Consider the following 23,962-nt stretch of genomic DNA (forward strand, 5'->3'; position numbering starts at 1 on the left):
ACACATTTTCTAGATATATCTGTAGTCTGTTCATCATGTTAACTTAAATTACATAAGGTAATGTCATTTTCCAAATATTCCATTTAAAAAGTAAATCTCTGTTGCTATTTAAAGGCAAATCTTTATGTATGACTTTTAAGTGGTTTTAGGTCTCTGTGTAATTTTAAACTTAAAGAAACATCATCAATTAACTTACTCTATTTTTGCTGTTGCAATGTTAACGTCTGTCTTATCTAGCTGAGAGGTTAAGATGTTATAATCTTTTTTTTTTTTTAAATCCTTAATCGTTGACAGAAAAAAAAATAGCTTTATGCATATCACACTTGCGCTAACTTGTATTCATCGTAATCCTAACATTGAGGAAGGAAAGGCCATATTTGTCAAATTTGTAGACATGAACATGGAATTTAACATTAATTTGCAGTTTAATATGCATGTGATTTTGAACCTTAAATCTCAAAGAGAGCTGTGTAAACAAGTATGAAATTGAACCACTTAAAAATGTTCAATGATTAAGGCTGAAATATGCGCATTAACTTGAATTTTGCACATCATCCACATAATAGTGTGCTTGATTCTTCTATTCAGGGTAGCTGTGTATTGTAGGTATGGCTGAAGATTGCATATTAAATCCTTTTCACATTTAAAAACTGTATTAGAAAGAAATTTTAAATATTTATAAAGACTTAATTTAAAAACATATTAACATGCACGTATGAGGATGTTCTTTTATCTTGATAATTATCTTTTTTATTTATTTATTTTAGGAAAAACTGGACCAGCACTTGGGTTGTGCTTGATGGAAAGAAGCTGCTGTTTTACAAAGAGAGCAAACAGCAAGCTCTTACGAATTTGGTAGGCACCCCTGACTTTGTTGACTGAAGTTCTTCAAAATTTTATATGTTTTTCCCTAGTTTTAATTTAACTGATTACAATGAAATATCGAAAACATTTATCATGCTAAATGTATATAGTATGAAACTGCTTTGTACATATATCTTTAAATGTATTTATTTCAAACAGATCGGCATGTTTTATTTTATTTATTATTTTTTCACGTAAAGTTTTCTCAGGCTTAGGAACCTTTACTTTTATGCTGCAAACTGATATTATAAAGGGTGATCTTAACAGAATTTTAAAAAATGCAGTGTGCATATTAAGCACCTTCATTACTCTTCGCCAGCAGCAGGTACTGACTTATTGTAAGCATAATAATAATAAGACATAAAACTTGGTGTAGATTTACCTAGACTTTAACATGCTGCTCATTTTTGAAAATCTAAAACTGTGTTTATTCCACTGCAATATCCAGTTTCAAAAACAATTCAGTACAAAAAAAAAATAAAAATGATAATTTTGTAACAAAGCAAAAGATGTTTTTTAATAAGCATTCTCACTAGTAGGTGTACATCAATCTCCATCGCCTGTGTCAGTCTATTGTAGTGCAATGTCAAGAACTATAGGCAGAGGTGTAATTGCAATAAACTGGCAATGCAACTAACCAAAATACTTTATGTTGGTCAAATATATTAATAATACCTACAAGTATATTTTAAAAAATCATATGAAACCAAGGTATGGTATGAAGAGGATAATCAGAAAGATGTTTAACAGGAAAAATTAATTGTTCGTGGGTATCAAACTAGCACATAAATCATGAAGATTTGCAATGTTGGGAATGCACTGTTAAAAATTACAGTACACTAGCCCATCACAGGGTGAGCACACACACTCATTATAGATACAGTCAAATTAAAACACTTTTCTTTGTTATATATAGTATACCAATGAAGATACCTGTAAGCATTTAGCAATCCATATTCACTTGTACTTAACAACACCACCTCATAACTTCTGCATAACTAGATTTCCCTGTTTTGTAATATAAGTGCGTTCAAGTGCACTTTTTTCAGACACGTCCATATAGTGGTTCAGTTGCCCACCTTATTCACTGCATATTTGAAATGTGCACATTTGGGTTATTTTGGTTTTTAACTGATATTTTTTTAGAACAGTACTGTAAACGCCAATAATTACAATCAATTGTCTTTTTTGGTCATTCTTCTTCTACTTCTTTTCTGAGCCTGTTGCTTTCTTACCAAGGATCAGTGTTTCAAAATGAAAGAAAGGCTCTACAAGCATTTTTTATTTATACAGAGGAGATCCATACCTGTGAACGGCAGACACATTTTGTAAAATTACTTAGCGGACTCACAAAACATTGTATTTTTTACAACTTCGGGTAATGTGGTGTATCCCAAAGTCAAAGTTGAAAATAAAAGAAATTGTTATTTACAATTGATAAAGATTACAGTAGGTGCAATACTTCAGTGACTTTTTTCCTGAATACTCCATTATTCCTCCTACATTCCACAGGTGCACATCAGTGATATTTCAGTTCTGATAGTAATTGTAGTTTTAGTTTTTATTTTACTTTAATAAAATTAATTTTTATTTTTATTTCGTTCTAGTTTTCAGTGGAGTCAGCAATTTTTATTTTTATTTAGTTCTTTGTTTAAAATTTTAGTTTTTATTTTATTTAGTTCTTAGTTTTTCTTTTGCAAGACCACAAATGCTGGCCTACGCATATTTCAATGCAAGTTGTGTTTCAGTCAACAAAATACACTCACAGTTCATAATGCCGTTAAACACAGCTTGACTATCAGTGATCAAACAGATCAAGAGGCCTAATGAGTGTAGTCAGCAAGATCAAATGTTTCAAACCAAGAAATCAGTCTGTGCAAGCATGTTGCTTTTAAGCTTTAAACGAGCATGCATTTCGAGAGATTTGTTCATGTTTCACAGATAGCCACACAGTGAAAAGATTCCTCGATGAACGCCTGTGGTGCAGGTGCACAGACGAGGTCCTCGGCCACTGGCGCCAGCAGACTGTATGTTGACGATTTCTGCTGCCAGTACTGAAGTGCAGTCCTGGTGTCAGAGAAGTGCTGGACTCCCACTAAGTACTGATCCAGCTGGTCCTGCACTGAAACTCCAAGACTCTTTTTTTCTTCTCGCACGTTACATTTGCTTTTGTTATCAACTGCGCTGTAATTAAAGTATTTCCACACGTTACTTTCTCACTTTCTACCCGCAAACATCTGTGCAAAACTTGCCATCGTCAACCACATGTGCTTACTGCTTCAACCCGATGAACCAAATGTGCTCAACAAACAAATAACAGTCCTTTATGGAGGTTGTACCACGTGACAAGTAAGCCCAAGTTACAAGATCACCGCATAGTGAACAGCGAAATGACTGAACCAGATTGAACGAAAATGCTCTTGCCGTCTTTTTTCATTTTTAATCAATTTTCATTCTTGTTTTAGTTTTTTCACATATCATTAATTTTTATTTTTATTTAGTTTTAGTTGCTCTGCCTTAATTTCAGTTTTCATGCATGTAAATGAAAAACAATATTTTTAGCTCTAGTTCTCGTTTTCGTTATGAAAATATCACTGGTGCACATATCACATTTAATTTTGTGACTTTGTATTGGCCTGGGGTAAATGAAAGGCGATTGAGCAAGTAAGTAAGTGCGGTTGTGCGTCTTTTCAAGGAACTGACACATTCTCTGTTCCTAATTCCTACTTTTTGATGGATGCTAGTGAAGTAGTTTCTTGCTGACCATAACTCTTTAGTGGAAAACATATGTCCAAAAATTAATAAATGAGTGGAATTGCTTAATCTGCAGAATGAATGAACAATTACTAGACTGCTTTAAAGTAGCATAAGAAAAACTGGAAAAGAAAACCAAAATACCAAAAATCTAATGTGAAAATTACTTTTATATTAATATTGGAAATCGTTTGAGAAGTATGTGGTGTTTGGGTCTATGAGACCCATTTTCAGTGTTTAATTAAAAGAAAAATAAAACAAACTTTTCACCCTGAGGTTCAATGTCCTTTGCTTATTTTCTTTAAAGAACAAATTGTTATCAAGTACATACTGTGACCTTAAATACGTGACCTTAAAACACACATTTACATTATATTGGTGGTGTTGGACCTGGGAGCAGTGCAGATGTGGAAACTGTCTGGAACAACAATAACACCACTTTAGAGGCATTTTTACCAAATACCCCAAACCTAATCTCATGTTCCTTTCAGACACAATACCTAATTCCACGAAACCAGTCATTCTAATTTCTTTTCAAAATGGAATTGTGGTGGGACACAACAAATAAATAACAATACAAACAAATAAATAATTCTCCATATGTGTCTCCTTTTCAAAACTAATCAGTGTGGCAAAGAAAATCTCTGCTCATTTGGCCTTAGAAATCATTTTACTTTGGAAATCACTTTGGAAGATGAAGAATATATATATATTGTAAAAATGATCAGAGCCGAACACACTTAAAAAGGTTTGGGGCAGCCACCCATATAATATCCCTGGCTGCAATGGGTTAGGTTTTCAAACAAGTGATTGATTTGGAGTCCAGACATGAACTGACTAAGGCAGTTGTAAGTGATTAACCCGGAAGTGATGTAGGGGAACCGGAAGTGACCTTCTTCTGACGTCATCTATGGGGCCGAAAGTAATGTCTTTCTGGTTGCCGGAGCCGGAAGTGACATCTTTCTGGGCGCCGGAACTGGAAGTGACATCTTCAATGTTGAGTCAGATAGGTTTTCCCATGGCTGGTCTGCAGAGACAACAGGAGAAGGTTTAGTGCACCCCGCCACCCCCCTGGCCTGGCGTGGAATTACCTTCGCTTGGTCCATACAACATCCTCCTACTAGCACGTGCGTGACAATATATATAAAGAAAATAAATCATATAACTTAAAACTCTCTTTTATTCCTAAGCTTTTGATTACGATGAACATGCTTAGACTTACAGGAATCCAAGGCAATATATAGCTAATAAAAAGGGGAGGGTAGTTGGATTGGCGGATTAATGAATTGGTGTTCAGAAGGTGTTGATCATAAAGTCTTATTTATTATTTGCATGTTCTTTTATTCAAGCCTGCATATGCTTGGTTCAAATGTCTACTAATGGCATTATCATTGGATAGCCACGCTTCTGCCAGCTCTCTGGCACTTTTAATATTAGCCTTCAATTTTGCTTGCATTGAGTCCCACTTAAATGTGTGTCCGGTCGAACTTGTATGTGTGTAAATCAGAAACTGTAGGTCTTTTCTTTTAACTGCATTGGACAAGAATTGCATGGTATACAGCAAACTGAGTTGTGTGCCTCTATTGTGGATTTCCTGCATTTAGCATTAAAAAAGACTGCGCACTGCATGCTTGTAGGCTTGTACGCTATTTTGATACCTCTCTCTCTCTCTCTCTCTCTCTCTCTCTCTCTCTATATATATATATATATATAAATATATATATATATATATATATATATATATATATATATATATATATATATATTAACCAATATTTGGTGTGACCACCCTTTGCCTTCAAAACAGCATCAATTCTTCTAGGTACACTTGCACACAGTTTTTGAAGGAACTTGGCTGGTAGGTTGTTCCAAACATCTTGGAGAACTAACCACAGATCTTCTGTGGATGTAGGCTTCCTCACATCTCTTCATGTAATCCCAGACACACTCAATGATGTTGAGATCAGGGCTCTGTGGGGGCCATACCATCACTTCCAGGACTTATTGTTCTTCTTTACGCTGAAGATAGTTCTTAATGACTTTGGCTGTATGTTTGGGGTCGTTGTCCTACTGCAGAATAAATTTGGGGCCAATCATACGCCTCCCTGATGGTATTGCATGATGGATAAGTATCTGCCTGTATTTCTCAGCATTGAGAACACCATTAATCCTGACCAAATCTCCAACTCCATTTGCAGAAATGCAGCCCCAAACGTTCAAGGAACCTCCACCATGCTTCACTGTTGCCTGCAGACACTCATTATTGTACCACTCTCCAGCCCTTCGACGAACAAACTGCCTTCTGCTACAGCCAAATATTTCAAATTTTGACTCATCAGTCCAGAGCACCTGCTGCCATTTTTCTGCACCCCAGTTCCTATGTTTTCGTGCATACTTGAGTCACTTGGCCTTGTTTCCACGTCGGAGGTATGGCTTTTTGGCTGCAACTCTTCCATGAAGACCACTTCTGGCCAGACTTCTCGGGACAGTAGATGGGTGTGCCTGGGTCCCACTGGTTTCTGCCAGTTCTGAGCTGATGGCACTGCTGGACATCTTCCGATTTCGAAGGGTAATAAGCTTGATGTGTCTTTCATCTGCTGTACTAAGTTTCCTTGGCCAACCTCTGCGTCTACGATCCTCAACGTTGCTCGTTTCTTTTGAAGAAGCACAAAGAGCTTGAACAGCATATCTTGAAACCCCAGTCTGCTTTGAAATCTTTGTCTGGGAGAGACCTTGCTGATGCAGTATAACTACCTTGTGTCTTGTTGCTGTGCTCAATATTGCCATGACATGAAACTGTCTTCCACAACCTCACCTTGGTAGCAGAGTTTGGCTGTTCCTCACCCAGTTTTAAGCCTCCCACACAGCTGTTTCTGTTTCAGTTAATGACTGTGTTTCAACCTACGTGTGACATTGATGATCATAGCACCTGTTTGGTAGAATTGGTTGATCATACACCTGACTAGAATCCTACAAAATCCCTGACTTTGTGCAAGTGTACCTGTAAGAATTGATGCTGGTTTGAAGGCAAAAGGTAGTAACACCAAATATTGATTTGATTTAGATTTTTCTTTTGTTCACTCATTTTGCATTTTGTAAATTGATAATAATAAACAATCATTATTTATATTTCTGAAAGCATTCTTTGTTTACAGCATTTTTTCACACCTGCCTAAAACTTTTGCACAGTACTGTATATACTGTGTATATATATATATATATATATATATATATATATATATATATATATATATATATATATATATATATATATATATATATATGTGTGTTTGTGTGTGTGTGTGTGTGTTTCTGTAAGGAATAGAGATACTTAGGGATGTGTTAGTACACTTTTAGAACTAACCAGTGTTTTCACCATTCACGGTTGCTGCCAATAGCAACAACAGGAAACACTACGAAGTTTATGGTCCCAAGAAGAACAGAAAGACAAACTATGCATACATAAAGTGCACAAAATACTGTACATTTGCCTTGTACATGTGGTGTATAATGTGGTGTATAGAAGCTATGAATTTATGTCCAACCAGGCTCATTATATTATTTAAAAAAAATACTGCATATAAACTTTGTGTTTTCAATTTGTTCAGTTCAAAGCATTAAAAATCAATAGCTCTGGAAACCTTGTCTCATTAATATTTGTCTAAGATTAATGTGATATATTGCACCTGTGTCTTGAATATTATTGATTTCCTCACAAAAATCACACTTTATCACAAGAATCAAAAAGCACTTTCATTGATAAATGTGATCTAGCACAAGCAAATAGAAAGCGTTAAACATATTTTCTGTCCATATTGTATATAACTGGGATAAAATCAACATCTTTTGAGTAGTTTAATATAAAATGTTATTGTTTTATTGTTCTAAAATTCCAATAATGTTGTGGGTCTACCAAACCCGTGAACACCAACTGAGTAACAAAAATACAAACACCACACAACGAATTTAGAGACTAAGTGGAGTACTCTTGTCCTAATATTCAGTTTATCAAATGTCCTAAGTATAAGTAAGCACATTGACAAAAGCCCAGTTTTCTGTGACACTACAAGGCTGCCTACAGCTCCTGGCTTACTTAAACCCTGCAGGCCAGGAATCTCCTCTCACAGTCATATTGAATTGAATACAGGTTTTAAATACAGTAGGTATCACAGGATATTAAGAACCCTTTTTGACAGTGAATAATATTAGAGTACAAATGATATATTGCTTCAGTCTGCTAGCATATGTTTTTTCTTTGCAGGAAATGCATTAGCTCAGTACTAAATTACAGGTACCTAGAGTAATTGATGTAATTTTCAAGTAGAGAGTCAGCCTAGTAGAAAAGTGAATTATCTGTGATTCAAACAGTATCATCGTTTTCAAGGCCTCTCTCCTAACATAACACATTTTGTATGAAGAGAGGTAAATAAGTGCACTCAATTGCATTGCGTTTTATTTTGATTTTATTAAGTTCTTGAGGCACAGTGTTGTACTGATTAGTATTGCAGCTTCACAAAAATTCAGTCCTAGGTTCAAAGCTTTGCCTTTACACTATCTTTTAACCAAAGATGTAGGTTTGTGCACCCTCAAAAACAAAGGTGTCAGAGTGGTTCTTCATAGCAATTCCATAGGGGAACCATTTTTGGTTCCCAAAAGACACATCCACATGAAGGTTCCAGAAAAAGCCTTTGTTCAGATCCCTAAAAGGCATCATAAATCATGAATAGATAATAACAGATTTGTGAAATACCAATGGCTCATGATTTTAAAAGGTCTCTCGATGCATACAATAACACACGCCAAGTTCAGATTTTCTTAATTTGTTAGTATCCTGCTATACATTAATAATTTCAGCTTTCTTTCCCTAAATATTAGAAAGTTTACAAAACACAAAGAACCAACTGCATATGTGAAGAACTCTTCCTAGAATGACATGGTTCTTTCTCATGCAATGGTTCTACAAAGAACCACACAACCCAATAAAGAACCATAGGTTGCCATTTAAGAACCATTATTTTTAAGAATGCGGCAATCTGTTGTACAAAAATGAATGTCAATGTATATGTGACAATACTAATGCTACTGTTTTTAATGAAATGTCTACATTCTTGCTGTTTCTCTGTCAGGTTTTTCCTGGAATTTTTCTCCTGTATTTCAAAGAAGTTTAGGTTAAGCCAATAGGCAGCCCAGTATTAAAGATGGCATGTGCCCTGCTCCATCCAGATTTGCTAGCTGCCTTGAGTATAGTGATATGCACAAGCTCCCCATGGCCCTGAACTGGATAGGTAGGTTGATGGATGGGACAGATACAGTGTACTGAGAAGGGCTCTGTGTTAAAATATATTGGAATTAATTGAATTGAGATTTTAGGAAGAAATTTGAAATCCTTAATTGGAATCTCAAAATTGATTTGAATATATCATTGAAGACATTATTAAAAAAGAAATATTCTAGTTTCTTCTTGTATACTACTGTGTACCACCTACATGCAGTAGTATTAAACATTTATGGAAAATATATGCTAAAGCTGATATGAAAATGTTTGGAAACTGATAGATGGAAACAAAATTTCCAAAGCTGCTTTCGGATTTGGTTTCATTGTAAGAATACAAAATTTTAATGAAGAATGTGTGGAAGTGCATGGAAATGAGAACCAACTCATTTTACCTAAGCACTGAACTATATAATAATTTTGTAAATGAAAGGATCACATGTCATACATCATTTAATTAATTTTACAGAGTTTCCAGTTTGACTTAAATGTATTTTATCTTTGTCACAATTCAAATGAAACAAATTATTTCTAAAACATACATTCAAAGTAGCCCTTTGTTTAATTTGATTTATGGAACATTTAATTGTATGCTATTGTGACGATGTAGGTTCGCTGCATGCTCCCATCTCTCTTCTGGGAGCCCTTGAACCCATCACCGTCGGTAATGTTACCGATGAGCTTGGCAGTGTGGCACAACAATGGAGCAAGGGGATGGTGTAAAAGTGCAAAGTGCTTTTATTAAAAACCAGCAAACAAAAAACAACAGTGTCCAAATAAATAGTGCAGTGCTTTCAAATCATCTTCTTTAAATAAATAATCCATTAAACAGTAGTGATATGGAGGTTAAAATCCAATAGAAAAAGGTCTTTTAAAAACAACGAGGTTAAAACAATGCTGGAAGCAGTCTCTTATATACAACACAAAGCCTGGTGTTTTTTTACCTGGCGGCTCCCCTGCTTCTCCCATCTGGCTTTGCAACAGGAGTTTCGCCGTACCTGCAGCTGACCTTCTTTCCGCTCCACTGGTCTGGAGGCCTCCCGATCCCTGGCTTCGGTCGCGCACTCTCCAGACCGAGACTTGGTTTCCTTGATGACCAGGATGCTCACGTCAGGGAATTCACCACCCAAACTTCCTGACTCCCGCTGCCTTCACAGCCTTACGCAGCCAGCTGTCCTACTACCGGTCACTCCCGCTCCTTCATACAATGCTCAGCAGGAGCGAGCACTTCCAACAGCCCTGGGTGTTGGCCAAACACCCCTGCTAGGGCTCACTGTCCAGCTGCCTGGCTGCGAGCCTTCACTCTCTCGTTCTTTCGCTCTCTCTCAGACCTTCTTTCTCTGCGCTGCTTCCTGCCTTCTTCCTCACTCCAGCAACCTACGTTCTTCCTTTTCTTTCTTTTCCTTCCTTTCGCCTCCCCTTTAGCTGCCTCGCGCTTCTATTTATGAAGAGGACATGGCAGCTGTGGCAAATCAGCAGCCCCGAGGACAATCACGGATGTGGGCGATTTCTCACCTGTGCACTTAGGCGAGAAACGCCCACATCACGAATCATCCTGGGAACCGCTTCAGTCACACACCACCACGCCCCCTCGCTAAGCCACGAGTACGGCAATTTTTTATTTAACACTGGCCTCTTGACGTGAGCTGTGGACCAGCTATACCACAGGTATCTGCCTGCACAATGTATACACTTTTCTGTGTTTCTAGCAGTGAAAACAATTTCTGAACTACTTGCATAATATGATGTCAAAGTTGGAAAAAATATCTGAAGGGACTGACAGATTTCAGAGAACAACAAAAAATGTATTTTAAACATGAAACCTATTTCATGTTTAAAAGTGTTATTTTTGTGTTCATGGTTCATAAAAGTAAAATAGAACATAGTATTCTAAAACCTTCTTCAAAATTTTAATGTTTTATATATTCCAGTATCACTGCACAATAGCAATAGATATTTACCAGTAAATAGGCACAAGCTAATAAATATGTTTAGTGAGGTGAGTCCTTTCCTCTCTCTTAAAATGCATATGAAACACATTTTTTCTTAATTTTTTTAATACTTGGTAAAAAAGTAGCAACATAACAATATTCATTGCTCGGCTTATAGATGTTCCTTACAAACTGCAAATATTATCCAAGTAGTATTCCCATATTTTCTACTATTATTAGAAAAGTCAGTAATAGTAAGTATACTATGGTTTTGTGCAGATGTAAGGCACAGAATTTCTTGCTGTTTTTAACATACACAAACCTTTAAATCTCAGTAAAATAATCTTACATGTCCATATTACATATCAGTTTGCAGATTGTGGACTGACCCGAGTGTGTAAATTGCTTTTAATGCACTGTACATCAATGTATCATAACAAAACTAAATTCATTTTTGCATCTTCACTTTAGCAACTTGGGAACATCCAGAGATATGTAGTTTATATAACAAGGGGGCCTACTCAGAGTAATGTCAGAGGCCAATTGTATCCAAATTTAGCACTGGGTAGATAAATAATGAACGGACAAACATGTACAAAATACACGGGTAATAAAAACACCGTTTGCTGTCAATCTTCACATACCAGCACAGGTCTCACAATCTTACCTACTTGGTGAGGCGGCCTTAACCGCAGCCCACCTCATAAGTAAGCAAGTACAACAAAGTTCACTTCTCCTTCTCATTCTCTCTGTCTGTATCCTGGCTTATCTTCCTCTTCCTAGTTGAGAATTACCCCAAATTCACCTTTTGGTTAAATACTCAACAGGCTTTTCTGTAATAGTCATCTTTAAAACCTATCCCTCAAAATTATTTCAGTGATTAAGATCACAGTAAGTAAAGCACCTGCACCACCAGAGTGTATATATATTTATATATATATATATATTCTAGTATGAAAAGAAAAGACTGGATGGACAAAAAGGATGGAGGAAGAAAGAGAAAGTGAGATGGTGGAAAATCAAGAATGAGAATTTTGGAAAAAGGGAAAGAGTGGAGTTTGAAGTGTGAGCCAGTGCAGAGGACAGGAGGCATGGCTAGGAGGTGGCCCTGCAGGGAGTGAGGGGAATGGCACTCCAGGAGAAGGTCACTTCTGTTGAACATCCAGGAAGCAGGAGCTGTTGAATGACTTAGAGGATTCTTCTATGAACACCAAAAGTGAGGGAACAATATAAGCTGGGCCTAAACATTCTAGCGGTGAATTGCTGAGGGGGCTGGAATTCCAAAGTTTTATTAAATGACTGCACTTGCTGAAGTCACAGTCCCTACTGAGAGACCTGATGGGACAGCAAAGATGGAGAAGGGGAAAGAAAGACATTGAGGCTAAGGGAACAGAGAAGGACATTCTGATTTCAATTGTGTTTTAACCTTGATTTTAACCTTTGTTGGTATTACTGATTTACCAGATTTTCTTGGTGATTTATTTATTTAAAGAAGAACTTGCACAGTGCTATTTATTTGGTCTGCTTGAATAAATTACACAATGCACTTTTGCACCAACTAGTTGTTGATTGTATCCTCATTGCACTAGTCTATCCCAGTCATGGCTACCGATATCCCAGGTACAGGAAGATGCCAAACTGGAGGCAAATAGACTGGAAGGGTATAAGTAGTCACCACTTAGGCCTTTCATAGACTCATGTCTCAATCCTGGGACCATGTACTATTTAATCTCTGTCATCCTTTCTCAAGGTTTACACTTGGATGAGCGTGTTTTGTGTTGCTTTTAGGCTTATGATTTATTCTGTTTGTTTTTCACTGTGTATCGCTTGTCTTTCATTGTTCCAGGGTAGTAGCAACATTGTTTTGTTGAGTGTACTTTTGCAGATTTGAGTTAAACCATTTGTAAGAACCATTGCAGTTAACTTGAGAAACAAGTAGTCCTACAATCCTGAATAGAAATTCGAAGAACCTATAGTTGATTATGAATTATATACTGTTTCCTAGGCAAATATCAATAGAAAGGCTTGCATGGACCATGCTTTAATTACAATAAGCTTTTCTAGCCACTAGTGAAGTATTCAACAGGTTGCTGATACCTAATTTGTTTTATTTTCCTGAACATGTCAGGTCATATATTCTTGGCTAAAATCAAGATCAAGGTTCTAACCCTATAAGTTTGCGAGTAATCGTATGACTGACACACAAACATTAGTATTATATATATATACTATACAGGTGTATATATATATATATATATATATATATATATATATATATATATATATATATATATAGTTAGATGTAGCCCGAACACCATCAGACAGACACCGGCAGTTCTATAAAACACACGTTTATTTTGTGTAAAAGTCCCACACACAGACAGTGCCCCTGCACCAATCACCCTTACATGGGCCTTTATACGTCCCTGGGCTGCCAATTCTTCCTCACTCTTTGAGCTTCGTCCTCTTCCACCCGAATCTGGCCTCTCGACTGTAGGAAGGCAGCCCCTATTATATTCACCTGGATGTGCTCCAGTTTCTCCCTGACGTTCTTTCGACGGGCACTTCCTGGTGTGTGGAAGTGCCACATGAGTTCCCAGAAGCACTCCTTGCGTCCATGGAAGTTCCTCCGTCCAGCACTCCCAGGTGTGGCGGAAGTGTAGACATCCTGGGCTCTATGAAGCTCGGGGCACTCCCTGGCGGTGGCCATGGGCCACAATGGGGTTGAGCCTCCATGCTCCGTTCCCGTGGTCCTCACACTAACCAGGGCGGTTGCCCCTCGTGGCCCGGGGGATATATAGTCTGACTCCTGGTCCTTCTAGGCGTCCCGGCTGGGCATGACCTCCAGCCACCCGCCACAATATATATATCTGCGGTGGGTTGGCACCCTGCCCGGGATTGGTTCCTGCCTTGTGCCCTGTGTTGGCTGGGATTGGCTCCAGCAGACCCCCGTGACCCTGTGTTCGGATTCAGCGGGTTTGTAAATGGATGGATGTATATATATATATATATATATATATATATATATATATATATATATATATATATATTGAAACAGATAGAGGGCGCTATCGCTCCCTTGAACCCTTGTTCGAGATGCCAGACACCAGATAAAAGTCCAATATGACTTTACTTTATAATAATTATGTGCACCAAGCACCCTCCACTCCCCTATACTCATAAATAACACAATAATACAATCAATAATCAATCAATCCTCCACTCCCAGATGCGTTGCCACCCTTCCACCCAGCTCAGCTCGCCGCTCTGGAGTTTCTCAGTCTCTTTTATAGTCTGTGACCCGGTAGTGTTTCGCCCTCAGTCCATGTGATTTCCTAGCACTTCCGGGTCAGATCAAAAGTTCTCTTTTTCATCCCGGAAGCACGTCATTCCTCCTGTCGCCTTGACTATGACGTACTTCCGGGTTATAGGGCACGCAATAGTCTGTAGGCCTTCCTACAGCGACCCCTGGAGGCCCTCATGGTGTCCAGCAGGGTTGTGATTAAAAACTCTATTGTCCATGATGCCCTGCTGGAACTTGGGGCATCTCTATGTTGCAGGCAGGGCTCCATCCGGTGGCTTGGAGGTGTTGGCCGGAATATATGGCCGGCAATCCCTCACAATATATATATATATATATATATATATTCATATATATATATATATACCACTACTAGTGTACTGTTGAATTTTAAATAATAAAGCAATTTATAAACAGTAATTTAACTCATTTAAGCAATATATTTTGTAATGTATAATACTCCCGGTGTTCATTGAAAACAGCAATGTACATTTTTGCAGAAAGTTACTGATAAGGAGCACAATATTTTACTTATGTCTCACACACACAGCATTTGCCTCAACCTGAATTTCATTGGGCGCCAGTCAGTTGCAGTCATGGAAGGTAAACATGACATTCTGAAATTCATTTAATCCAACTGAACATTGTGGGACGGCTGGAGTCTATCCCGGCAGGACTAGGTGCAAGGCAGGAACTAACCCATTGCAAGCTCATATGTGTAATGAAACTGCCAGTTCCTGCACAATTTTTGGGGTTGAAATGTTGGAATGTTTACTCCATATGGACAAAAACCAAGCCTGTGATTTAAACCCAAGACCCTTAATTTGTGAAGTAACAGTACTAACCATTGTGCTACCAAGCCTCCCATCATTAAACCTGATTTTCTTTTTGCTGTCTTTTTGTATGACTTTTACAACCAGATACTGTGCTGCAAGGTACATTGTTCATGGCTTTCACAAAATTACACTCATGTTTACTTAAGTGAAAATAAAATTCTCTTGAGGTTAAGGCTTTATATGTGTGATGTGATCAGATAAGATGTTCCCTAAAATTCTGCAAGCCATCAGATATTCTTTTCATTGATCTTAGTAAAAGGACACATAGTGTAGCAACTTTGGTGCAGTGTTCTGGTTTTGAATTATTGCAGTGCCTCAAGTTATTTACAGGAGTTCAATGTTAACACTGTACTGGCATGCAGCTCTCTGCTGCTAACCATGTATTGTAAATTGCATCATTAGGAAACTGTCAGCTACTGGAAATCATTTCACAATGCTTTTGTTACACTGATTCAATCTTGAAATAAACCTACTTTGGCTTTTTGATCCTAGGGCATGATTCTGAAAAGGAAAAGAGGAATCTGTGTGACAGACCTGGATATACTTAAATGGAAAATAATCTAGCCAGGCGGGAAACTTCACCTTGTAGCCAAAAAAATAGAACAAAAAGAAAAATGCTCACCTCCGTAGGGTTACAGTTTCAAAATGCTAACCGTGACGGTGTCTGCTGTGACTCTGGTTAAAATGGGGTAGTTCATGTCTGTCCCTCCTGCGTACCTTCCCAGCTGTGCAGTGCTGTCAGGGCTGGGTCAGAGCTACCAAGCCACATCCGTGTATCAGGCAACTAGGAAGGTGCCCTCCTAGAAGGCGTTACAGTCAATAACCTTTTTAAAATGGGTGATTGAACAAAATCGTTTATAGATCTTTATGCTTTAGTTTTGCTGAAATGTTAAACCTTATTAAAAACTAAAACAGTAACATTATTGTTAAAGATGTAATTCTGTTGCCCCTTTTTCAATTAATTTATTTCTAGCAGGATCTTCACAATAATAGAGTGCTTGAACTCACTTTTCAGGTTTGGTTGAGAAAAGGTTTTAGTTCCATTACTAGGAAAACACTTTTTTTGTTCTTTAAAAAAAAAAAAAAACTAAGGGCAGAGGAGTTTCCTGAAATAGATATAAAAAATCTGCCTTTGAGTACTGTTTTCCTGGCACACATATTTCGCTTTGCCAGAATAAACAGACTTAATAACTGTGTAGAAGATCCACTTTTCTCGTAAAATGAGAGAATGTCAATGAATAGCAGAAACCACAGATCAATATTTGACATTTACAGTTTGATTTTCAAAAGGCTCGCCAGTCCTTAATTGTTGGTTCTGTTTGAAACAGTTTGTGGCCTATAGTAAGGAACTTTTCTTTTTTTTTTTTGAATTACACAATGTTTAAAAAAACAATGAGATTATAATGTTCTCAAAGTCAAATGAAGGCTAATAAATAAGCAGCAACAGCTATTTTCGGAGGTCAAATACAATACTACTTATTTTAATTAATTCAGATCTAAAGAACATAATCCTAATGTTTCATCAAAACATAGTTTTTATCAATATATTTATCAAAGTATGCACAGTGATGTGCAGAAAGCAAAACATGCCCCACTCATTCATGAATATACTAGCACCTTTTTTTCAGTATGAGTACAATGCAGTAATACCAGTTGCTCAGAACTGAGGATATCTGTATGGCACTAAAATATACATTTTCACTATTATTCTTAGATTACAGCCATTTGATTTCTTTTCTATAATAAAGAAATAAACAAGTAAATTTCATCATATGCTGGATATCATAATGCTGTAAGTCATATTTACCAGCAGGTTATTATCTTGTTGTGCCGTGTACAGGTGGCTTGCTGCCTTCTTGTTGCAGACAAACTCCCTAAACTGCTCAAGTCACTTTTTAAGAAAACTGCTACACTATAAAATTTTCCTGGATAACAAAAACTTTGTGTTTTTGACAAATTTGACAGTTGTTCATCTACATTTTTTTACGTTTATGAACAGTGCCATGGAATGAAAATTCTGGTGGAGTTACACAGACCAGGAAGAGAGATGGTGTCAGAAAATGTGAAGTCATCATGCAGAGGGTGTGTATGTGTGTGTGTGATTAAAAGAGAAAGAAAGAGAGGATAAAGCACTTAAACTCTGCTTAGATGTATTGGTCAGACTATGTTGATGCTGGTAAGCTTTGGGAAGGATCCTAACTTGGATTGGCTCATGGAGTTGAGAAAAGTGAGTGTAGATGTTGTTGCCTGTGACCCCTATTGAGCAATGTGAGGTGTAGTTGGTGCCATGAATGTATAGACAGTGGAAGTGGTAGAGGAAAGTTCATTGGAGGCACATGGAAATAGTGGTGTAAATTGGAGTGCTTAGAGCTGCACAGGGGGTGGCCGAGGAAGGAGACATCCAGCACAGACTCTACTATAGAATGCCCAAGAAGGACAAAGGCGACTATTTAGCCAAGGTCTCCAGCACTGACTGTGTCTGACTTTATCTTCGACGTTCTGTCTTACAATTGACCATGGACCACCCTGGGAGTTTATTTTCTCAGGGGATGCTACTAACTGGAGGTTTTCCTCTTCTCTATTGTCAACTGTCCATAGTTCAACAATTAATTAATGGACAGATAATGTTGGTTTCAATTTATGTTATTCAGTTTTTACTTTGTTTTATTGTGTTTTAACTGATCTGTATCTTTATATGTACTAATTCTGTATTTAGTAATTAGTATAATCTGTACTTGCATTTTACCCGAGACTTGGTCACAGCACTCTTTACCTACACTCAGTTAAGAGCAACCTACAACAAAAAAAAAAGTATTTTATTGTAATATTTAAACCTTGCTTGAGAGAGAAAGGGAGAAAGACTGCATTTCACAATTTATCAAGCTACCAGCACCAGCGAGGATTAAATGTCAGCCAAATAATAGCATAAAAAACACACACCAAATAAAGATCTGCCAATATATTATTTTCATACAGTATAACCGTTAAGTGACAGTATTAAAACATATCTTAACATCCACATCAAACACTGAAAAAATAAACAAAAATAAATATTCATCAATTTCCAGTTTTTGTTCATTGAGTAATGTGTGAAATCATATTGTAGATGAGTAATTGATGTGGTTTATGATAATGACTACTCTGAAATATCACGATGGGTAATTTCATGCAAAGTATATAAATGGTGTCACACAAAATCAATCAATAAGATGCTTAAAGTTCTCCAGACTACAAGTCCCATTGCAGAACTGAAACGTTCAGGTAGAATATTATTATGAAGAATGACCATGGATTTTGTGCATAAGCTGGTCTTACAAAGGTACATACACACTGCTCTGCTTTTGAAAGATTTTAGATATTCTATTGCCCCAGAGAATGTGTTGTTTTATTTTGCTTTAATGCAGTACAAAATACTTTTCCCTCTGTAGGGTCGTTCTTGAACAACTCCGAGTAAAACAGTACACTCAACATAGCAAGGTACTGCATGTACTGAGATCACTTTTCTGCTGTTTCAGTGACTATTCTGCTGGACTTCAAATTATTGTAGGAAAATGCAGAATTTTTTAATGAATAGTATTTCTTTCAGTTTCTGGGCAGTTAGCCAACCACATTTTTCTTTTAATTAATAATTTCATTTTCACTCTACCCGTTTGAACCTAGTGATCCTAGTGAGTCTCAGGCTACATGTGGGGGTTCATTTTCTGGTAATGCCACAGGCAAGTAGAAAATACAGACAAAAATATACTTTTTGTTTATGTATTATAACAGAGTACACAGATTCCTTCACATATTCAAAGACTAGTTTATTATAGTGAAAATGGGATGTTACTTTGCTTTGCATATACTGCCAATGACTTACAGATGTATAAATGACATACTGTACCCATAGATTTCCATTCTTCGCTTTTTTCTGGTATGCATCATGGGAGATTAATGCCTATACTGCACAGGATATACACACTGACTTTCAAACTAGAGCATTCATGTATTTATTTAAGTTTATTTATGATTCCAGTATAGACAGCACATTGTCATAACAGTCTGTCTTTTATACTTGCAGTACTTTGGCCATTTTGATTCAACACTGGTGTCACCTTCTTGAATTTTGCCTATTTTAAACATCTGGGTCAGTTAATTGATTATTTATTGATTGCTACCTATAAAATATTTCACGATCTATAATGCATGCACAAGAGACTAGTTTTATGTCCAGTATTATGGAATACTGTCATTACTGTTGGTTTTTGTACATGTTTTACCGGTATTGGTTTTAGCATTCTGTGACCTACAACAACAACATTTATTTATAAAGCACATTTTCATACAAAAAAGTATCTCAAAGTGTTTTAAATAATGAAGAAAAGAAAAATAAAGACAAAGTAAGAAATTAAAATAAGACATTAGTTAACATAGAATAAGAGTAAATTCCTATTGGCAGGCTATTCCAGATCTTAGGTGCATAACAGGAGAAGGGCCGCATCACCACTTCTTTTAAGTTTTGCTCTTGGAATTCTAAGGAGACACTCATTTGAGGATCTAAGGTTACGATTTGGAATATAAGATGTCAGACATTCCGATATATAAGATGGGGCGAGATTATTTAAGGGTTTATAAACCATAAGCAGAATTTTAAAGTCAATCCTGAATGACACAGGTAACCAGTGTAGTGACATCAAAACTGGAGAAATGTGCTCAGACTTTCTTTTCCTAGTTAGGATTCTAGCAGCTGCATTCTGCACTAGTTGCAAACGATTTATATCTTTTTTGGGAAGTCCTGAGAGGAGTGCGTTACAGTAGTCTAGTCGACTGAAAACAAACGCGTGAACTAAGTTCTCAGCATCTTTAAATGATATAAGAGGTCTAAGTTTTGCTATGTTTCTTAATTGAAAAAATGCTGTCCTAGTGGTCTGATGAATATGCGATTTAAAATTCAGATTACAGTCAACAGTTACCCCTAAGCTTTTTACCTCTGCCTTGACTTTTAATTCTAATGCATCCAGTTTGTTTCTAATAGCCTCATTGTATCCATTATTGCCAATCACTAAAATTTCAGTTTTCTCTTTATTTAGCTTTAGAAAATTACTATTCATCCATTCAGAAATACAAGTAAGACATTTTGTTAGTGAATCAAGAGAATCAGGGTCATCAGGTGCTATTGATAAATCCAGCTGTGTGTCATCAGCATAGCTGTGGTAGCTCACGTTGTGCCCTGAGATAATCTGACCTAACAGAAGCATGTAGATTGAGAAGAGCAGTGGACCCAGGATAGAGCCTTGTGGAACATCATATAGAATATCATGTGTCTTTGAGTTGTAATTACCACAACTAACAAAGAATTTTCTCCCTGCCAGGTAGGATTCAAACCAATTTAAGACACTGCCAGAGAGGCCCACCCATTGACTAAGGCGACCTAGGATTAAGTAAATATGTAAAAATATAAATCTAAATGAGGATAATCAAATACTGAATCTCTTTTGCTCGTATAGACTAAAAAAAAGAACAAAAGTAGCAGTAGTAGTAGTAGTAGTATTGTCCCATGCACAAAATTCAGTGAAACTCTTACTTCCATGTCCACCTATGCAGCACATTTCAGGCACCATAATAAACAAGAATATGTTAAATACAATTGTCAAAACAACATACTGTATTTTAAAAAAACAAATGGAACTGGAGCTGTTGACGCTTTTTATGTTGTCTACTTAGTTGCTTCTTTCAGTTCCTCTAGTAGTCAGAATGTACATTATTACTTGTATTGGCTCATCTACTGCAATCGCAACTTTTCTATATTGACAACACAATCTTTGGTTTTAAACATTAAAAGATACAGCTTGACATTAATAATGTTGATGATGTAAATTGGCTAAGTTCTTCAAAGGAACATCAATGTAATCATGTAAAACCACTGCTTTATATGATTAGAAGTATTGATTATTTTACAATCTTCATGATTGTCACTGTTGAATTTCTGTCTCTGGGGCATTGTTGCAGTGTGAATCCTGGACTTTACATTGTTTGCCTATGAGTTCAATTTGCCTGATGCTCAGCAAATGTCACTTCTGTTTTTATTATTTTTTTTCTTTCTGCTAGTGGTTATGAATTGGGTTTGTGATTAGCTTGCCTTAAACAAACATTCACTTTGCCATCCTTTATTTGTATGTAAGAAAGTTCAATGTTTAATGATCAATAAATGTAATATACTCAAATTACAAATTCTTAATAGGAATGTATTGTGATGTTGCTACTCTTTTTTCTTTCTTTCTGCCATTATGGTGCTTATCATTTGGTTGCTCAATCACTTTCCTGTAAACAAACAACCACAGGTCATGGCTACTAGGTTGCTGATACATAAAATTCTGTACTTGTTTCAGGTCTTTGTTGTTCTTGCATTTTGTATTCTGCATTTCACACTCTAATTCCTTTCATGTCATTTGATTTTGCAGTCACTTTGCTTTAAGAAACGCATGACCAAAGGTTACTTTACAGAAGTTGCTTCCTAAAATGTTTTTCAATTTCCAGGTCATATCAAGTCATTAGCTTTTGATTAAGGCCAAGTTCAAGGTTCTAGCCCCAGTAGTTCATGAGTAACCATGTGATAGTATATATGTGTATTGTGTGACGCATGTGTGTCTGTCAAAAATAGCGACTTAACTAAAGTAAGCTGTACCACTCCAAGGTGAGAGGGTGCGCTGACCATGTTTGTTCTCTTTCATCTGCAGCTCCGAGAAGTGCCCAGTGCAGACCCTGCCCCTTCCAGTCAGGGCTCCATAAAACCAGACTGCCCCAAAAGGAGGCCTCTCATTTTGGATCCAGTTCTCTGCTCAAACAGAGCTCCTCTGTGATTCCTACCCGATTATTTGCATATCTCCCACCTGGAAATCCTTTGCGGGCTACTGCAGCCATCATTTACATTGTGCCACCATGCATTCCTTTTCTTTTGTTGTTTGTTAATTACATGGGGTCATTGGTTGGTACCCCAGTTCTCGCTGGTAGACTCTCGTGGTCACTATATATATCTAAGCTCCATATACTGTATATACTTGCTTATAAGTCGTGTCTTGAAACCCAAAAAATAGATCATAAAATCAGACCCCGACTTATACGCCTATTCAAAAATGCAACGCTTAATTTTTTTTTTAACATCTTCTTACTTCCTCCAATCTCGCACCAGTTTCTCAGACACATCAAATTTTGTTACAGCAGCACAGTTACCAATTTATTTTGCCACTTCAGCAACACTTCAGCATTTTAATTTAAAACCAACTTTATATTTTCTTCTGATTGAACGCTCCATCATAGATATGGGATGCTCTTACGATAAAGATGTATGAGGGTTTGAGATACAAAAAACACAAAACAGTGCAAATGTTGCTTCAGAATAGTTTGGTTATCACGTAGGTGTGATACATAGTGTCACAAAAGCCACAAAGAGCCATAGCAAGGTTTGGGGCAGCCACCCGTAATATTTGGTTTCCTGGCTGCAAATCGTCGTTTAAATGATACAACTGCTGTGCACAAAACCGAGTCCAAAATAGAACTGAGGGAACAGGGAAAAAGTGGAGGCTTTTAAAGGGGATGACAGGAAGTGAGATCAAAGGGGTCGGGCTCATGAAGGTCTTCAGCCATAGGTTCGAGCCCGGATGTGACTTCACAGGGGCCGGAGCTGGCAAGGTCTTCTTCCATAGGCTCGGTCCCAGAAGTGACGTCAAGAGGGCCAGGTGGAATCTCCCGTGAATGGGACTACAGAAAAGAGAGAAAAAGAGTCAGTGCACTCTGCCACATCCCAGTATGACTCGGAACTGCCCTTACTCCATCCCTTTAGCTGCCTCCCATATGCACGTGTGTGACAATAGAAAAAAAAAGGCAGTGGGCTCCGTGGTCACTCTCTCAGGTGCATGTTAGCATATCATAATCTCTTGGACTAATAGCATTTGTTTTCCGCATTCAACTTATACGACCGACATTATGAAATACCGGAAATTATATGTTAAAATCAAGCCCCAACTTAGCCACAGGAGAACTTAAACACGAGTATATGCTTCTGGCATTTGTGTTTACTATTTATTAAAATGTATGTGATTTATATAACTACAAGGTTCTAAACCAGCACCAAATCCTTGTCATTATACCTTCTTCTTCTCCTTCCCTCAGCATCCAGTCTCATCACCTGGTTTCCTACACAGTTGTCATCGCATAACATGGAAATATCTTTGCAGTATTTTCTCATGCTGTGTTGAACATCAAAGTGGAGAGACACTAAATGATAAGATATCTAACAATGATCAGCACAATTTAAATAAATCTGGTTCATTATTAAGTATATGTGATATCCTTATCCTGGTTTATGTTAATATAATTAGAATATTTTGTGGTACTGTATTTTGAAAATTATTAAAAATGATGCAAATGTGAAATATTCATTAGGTCTGTCTCGTACGATGAACTAAATCTAATTAAATCTTCAGTATACTCAGGTATTTCTAATTAGAGGTGCTATTCTGTGTCCTGTATGGATTTGTAATCCGGTAGTAATTCTTAAGTTTTCATTATTATGAGGGGTTGCTGTCTTTAGTTTTGTGTTGGAAAACATACCTGTGGTGTCCAGCCTTCCTGTGAACCACTCATAAACAGCAATTTTATACCATGACTCACAGACTATCATTTCTCTTTTTCAGCTTATATAGAAAGGTTTACTTGTAATGACTGTTGTTATGTCTGAGACCTTTATGAGCCGAATGATTTTATTACAGCGTTTGCTACTGCAATGTCAGGGGTCTTTGTGTCTACTGTTTACATTAAACACCTTTTTCATCATCTACATTTTTTGACTTGTGACCTAACTTACATATTACACAGGTGTTTTTGCTTATACTGCAAAGTCATTGCCAAGTCCATATATACCGCATGCACTGTATTACTGAGTAAATACAGACTATTTTTTTTTTGACTTTTTATCTAAATTCACATTTTAAATTTCATGGTTAGCAGTTTAATTCAATACATTTAT

The 23,962-nt window shown here is 37.0% G+C and overlaps 1 protein-coding gene across 1 annotated transcript in view; it reads left to right on the forward strand.

Annotated features, from left to right (window-relative positions):
* The window catches only part of arhgap15 (Rho GTPase activating protein 15), a 709,745-nt gene that overhangs the window by 125,722 nt on the left and 560,061 nt on the right, over window positions 1-23,962 (forward strand). Inside the window, exon 6 of the mRNA XM_028806513.2 lies at window positions 768-855. Within this exon, the coding sequence (XP_028662346.1) occupies window positions 768-855 (88 nt within the window). The remainder of the gene's footprint in view (window positions 1-767; window positions 856-23,962) is intronic.

Source organism: Erpetoichthys calabaricus, chromosome 8 (assembly GCF_900747795.2).
Source record: "Erpetoichthys calabaricus chromosome 8, fErpCal1.3, whole genome shotgun sequence".
Classification (NCBI taxonomy): Eukaryota; Metazoa; Chordata; class Cladistia; order Polypteriformes; family Polypteridae; genus Erpetoichthys; species Erpetoichthys calabaricus.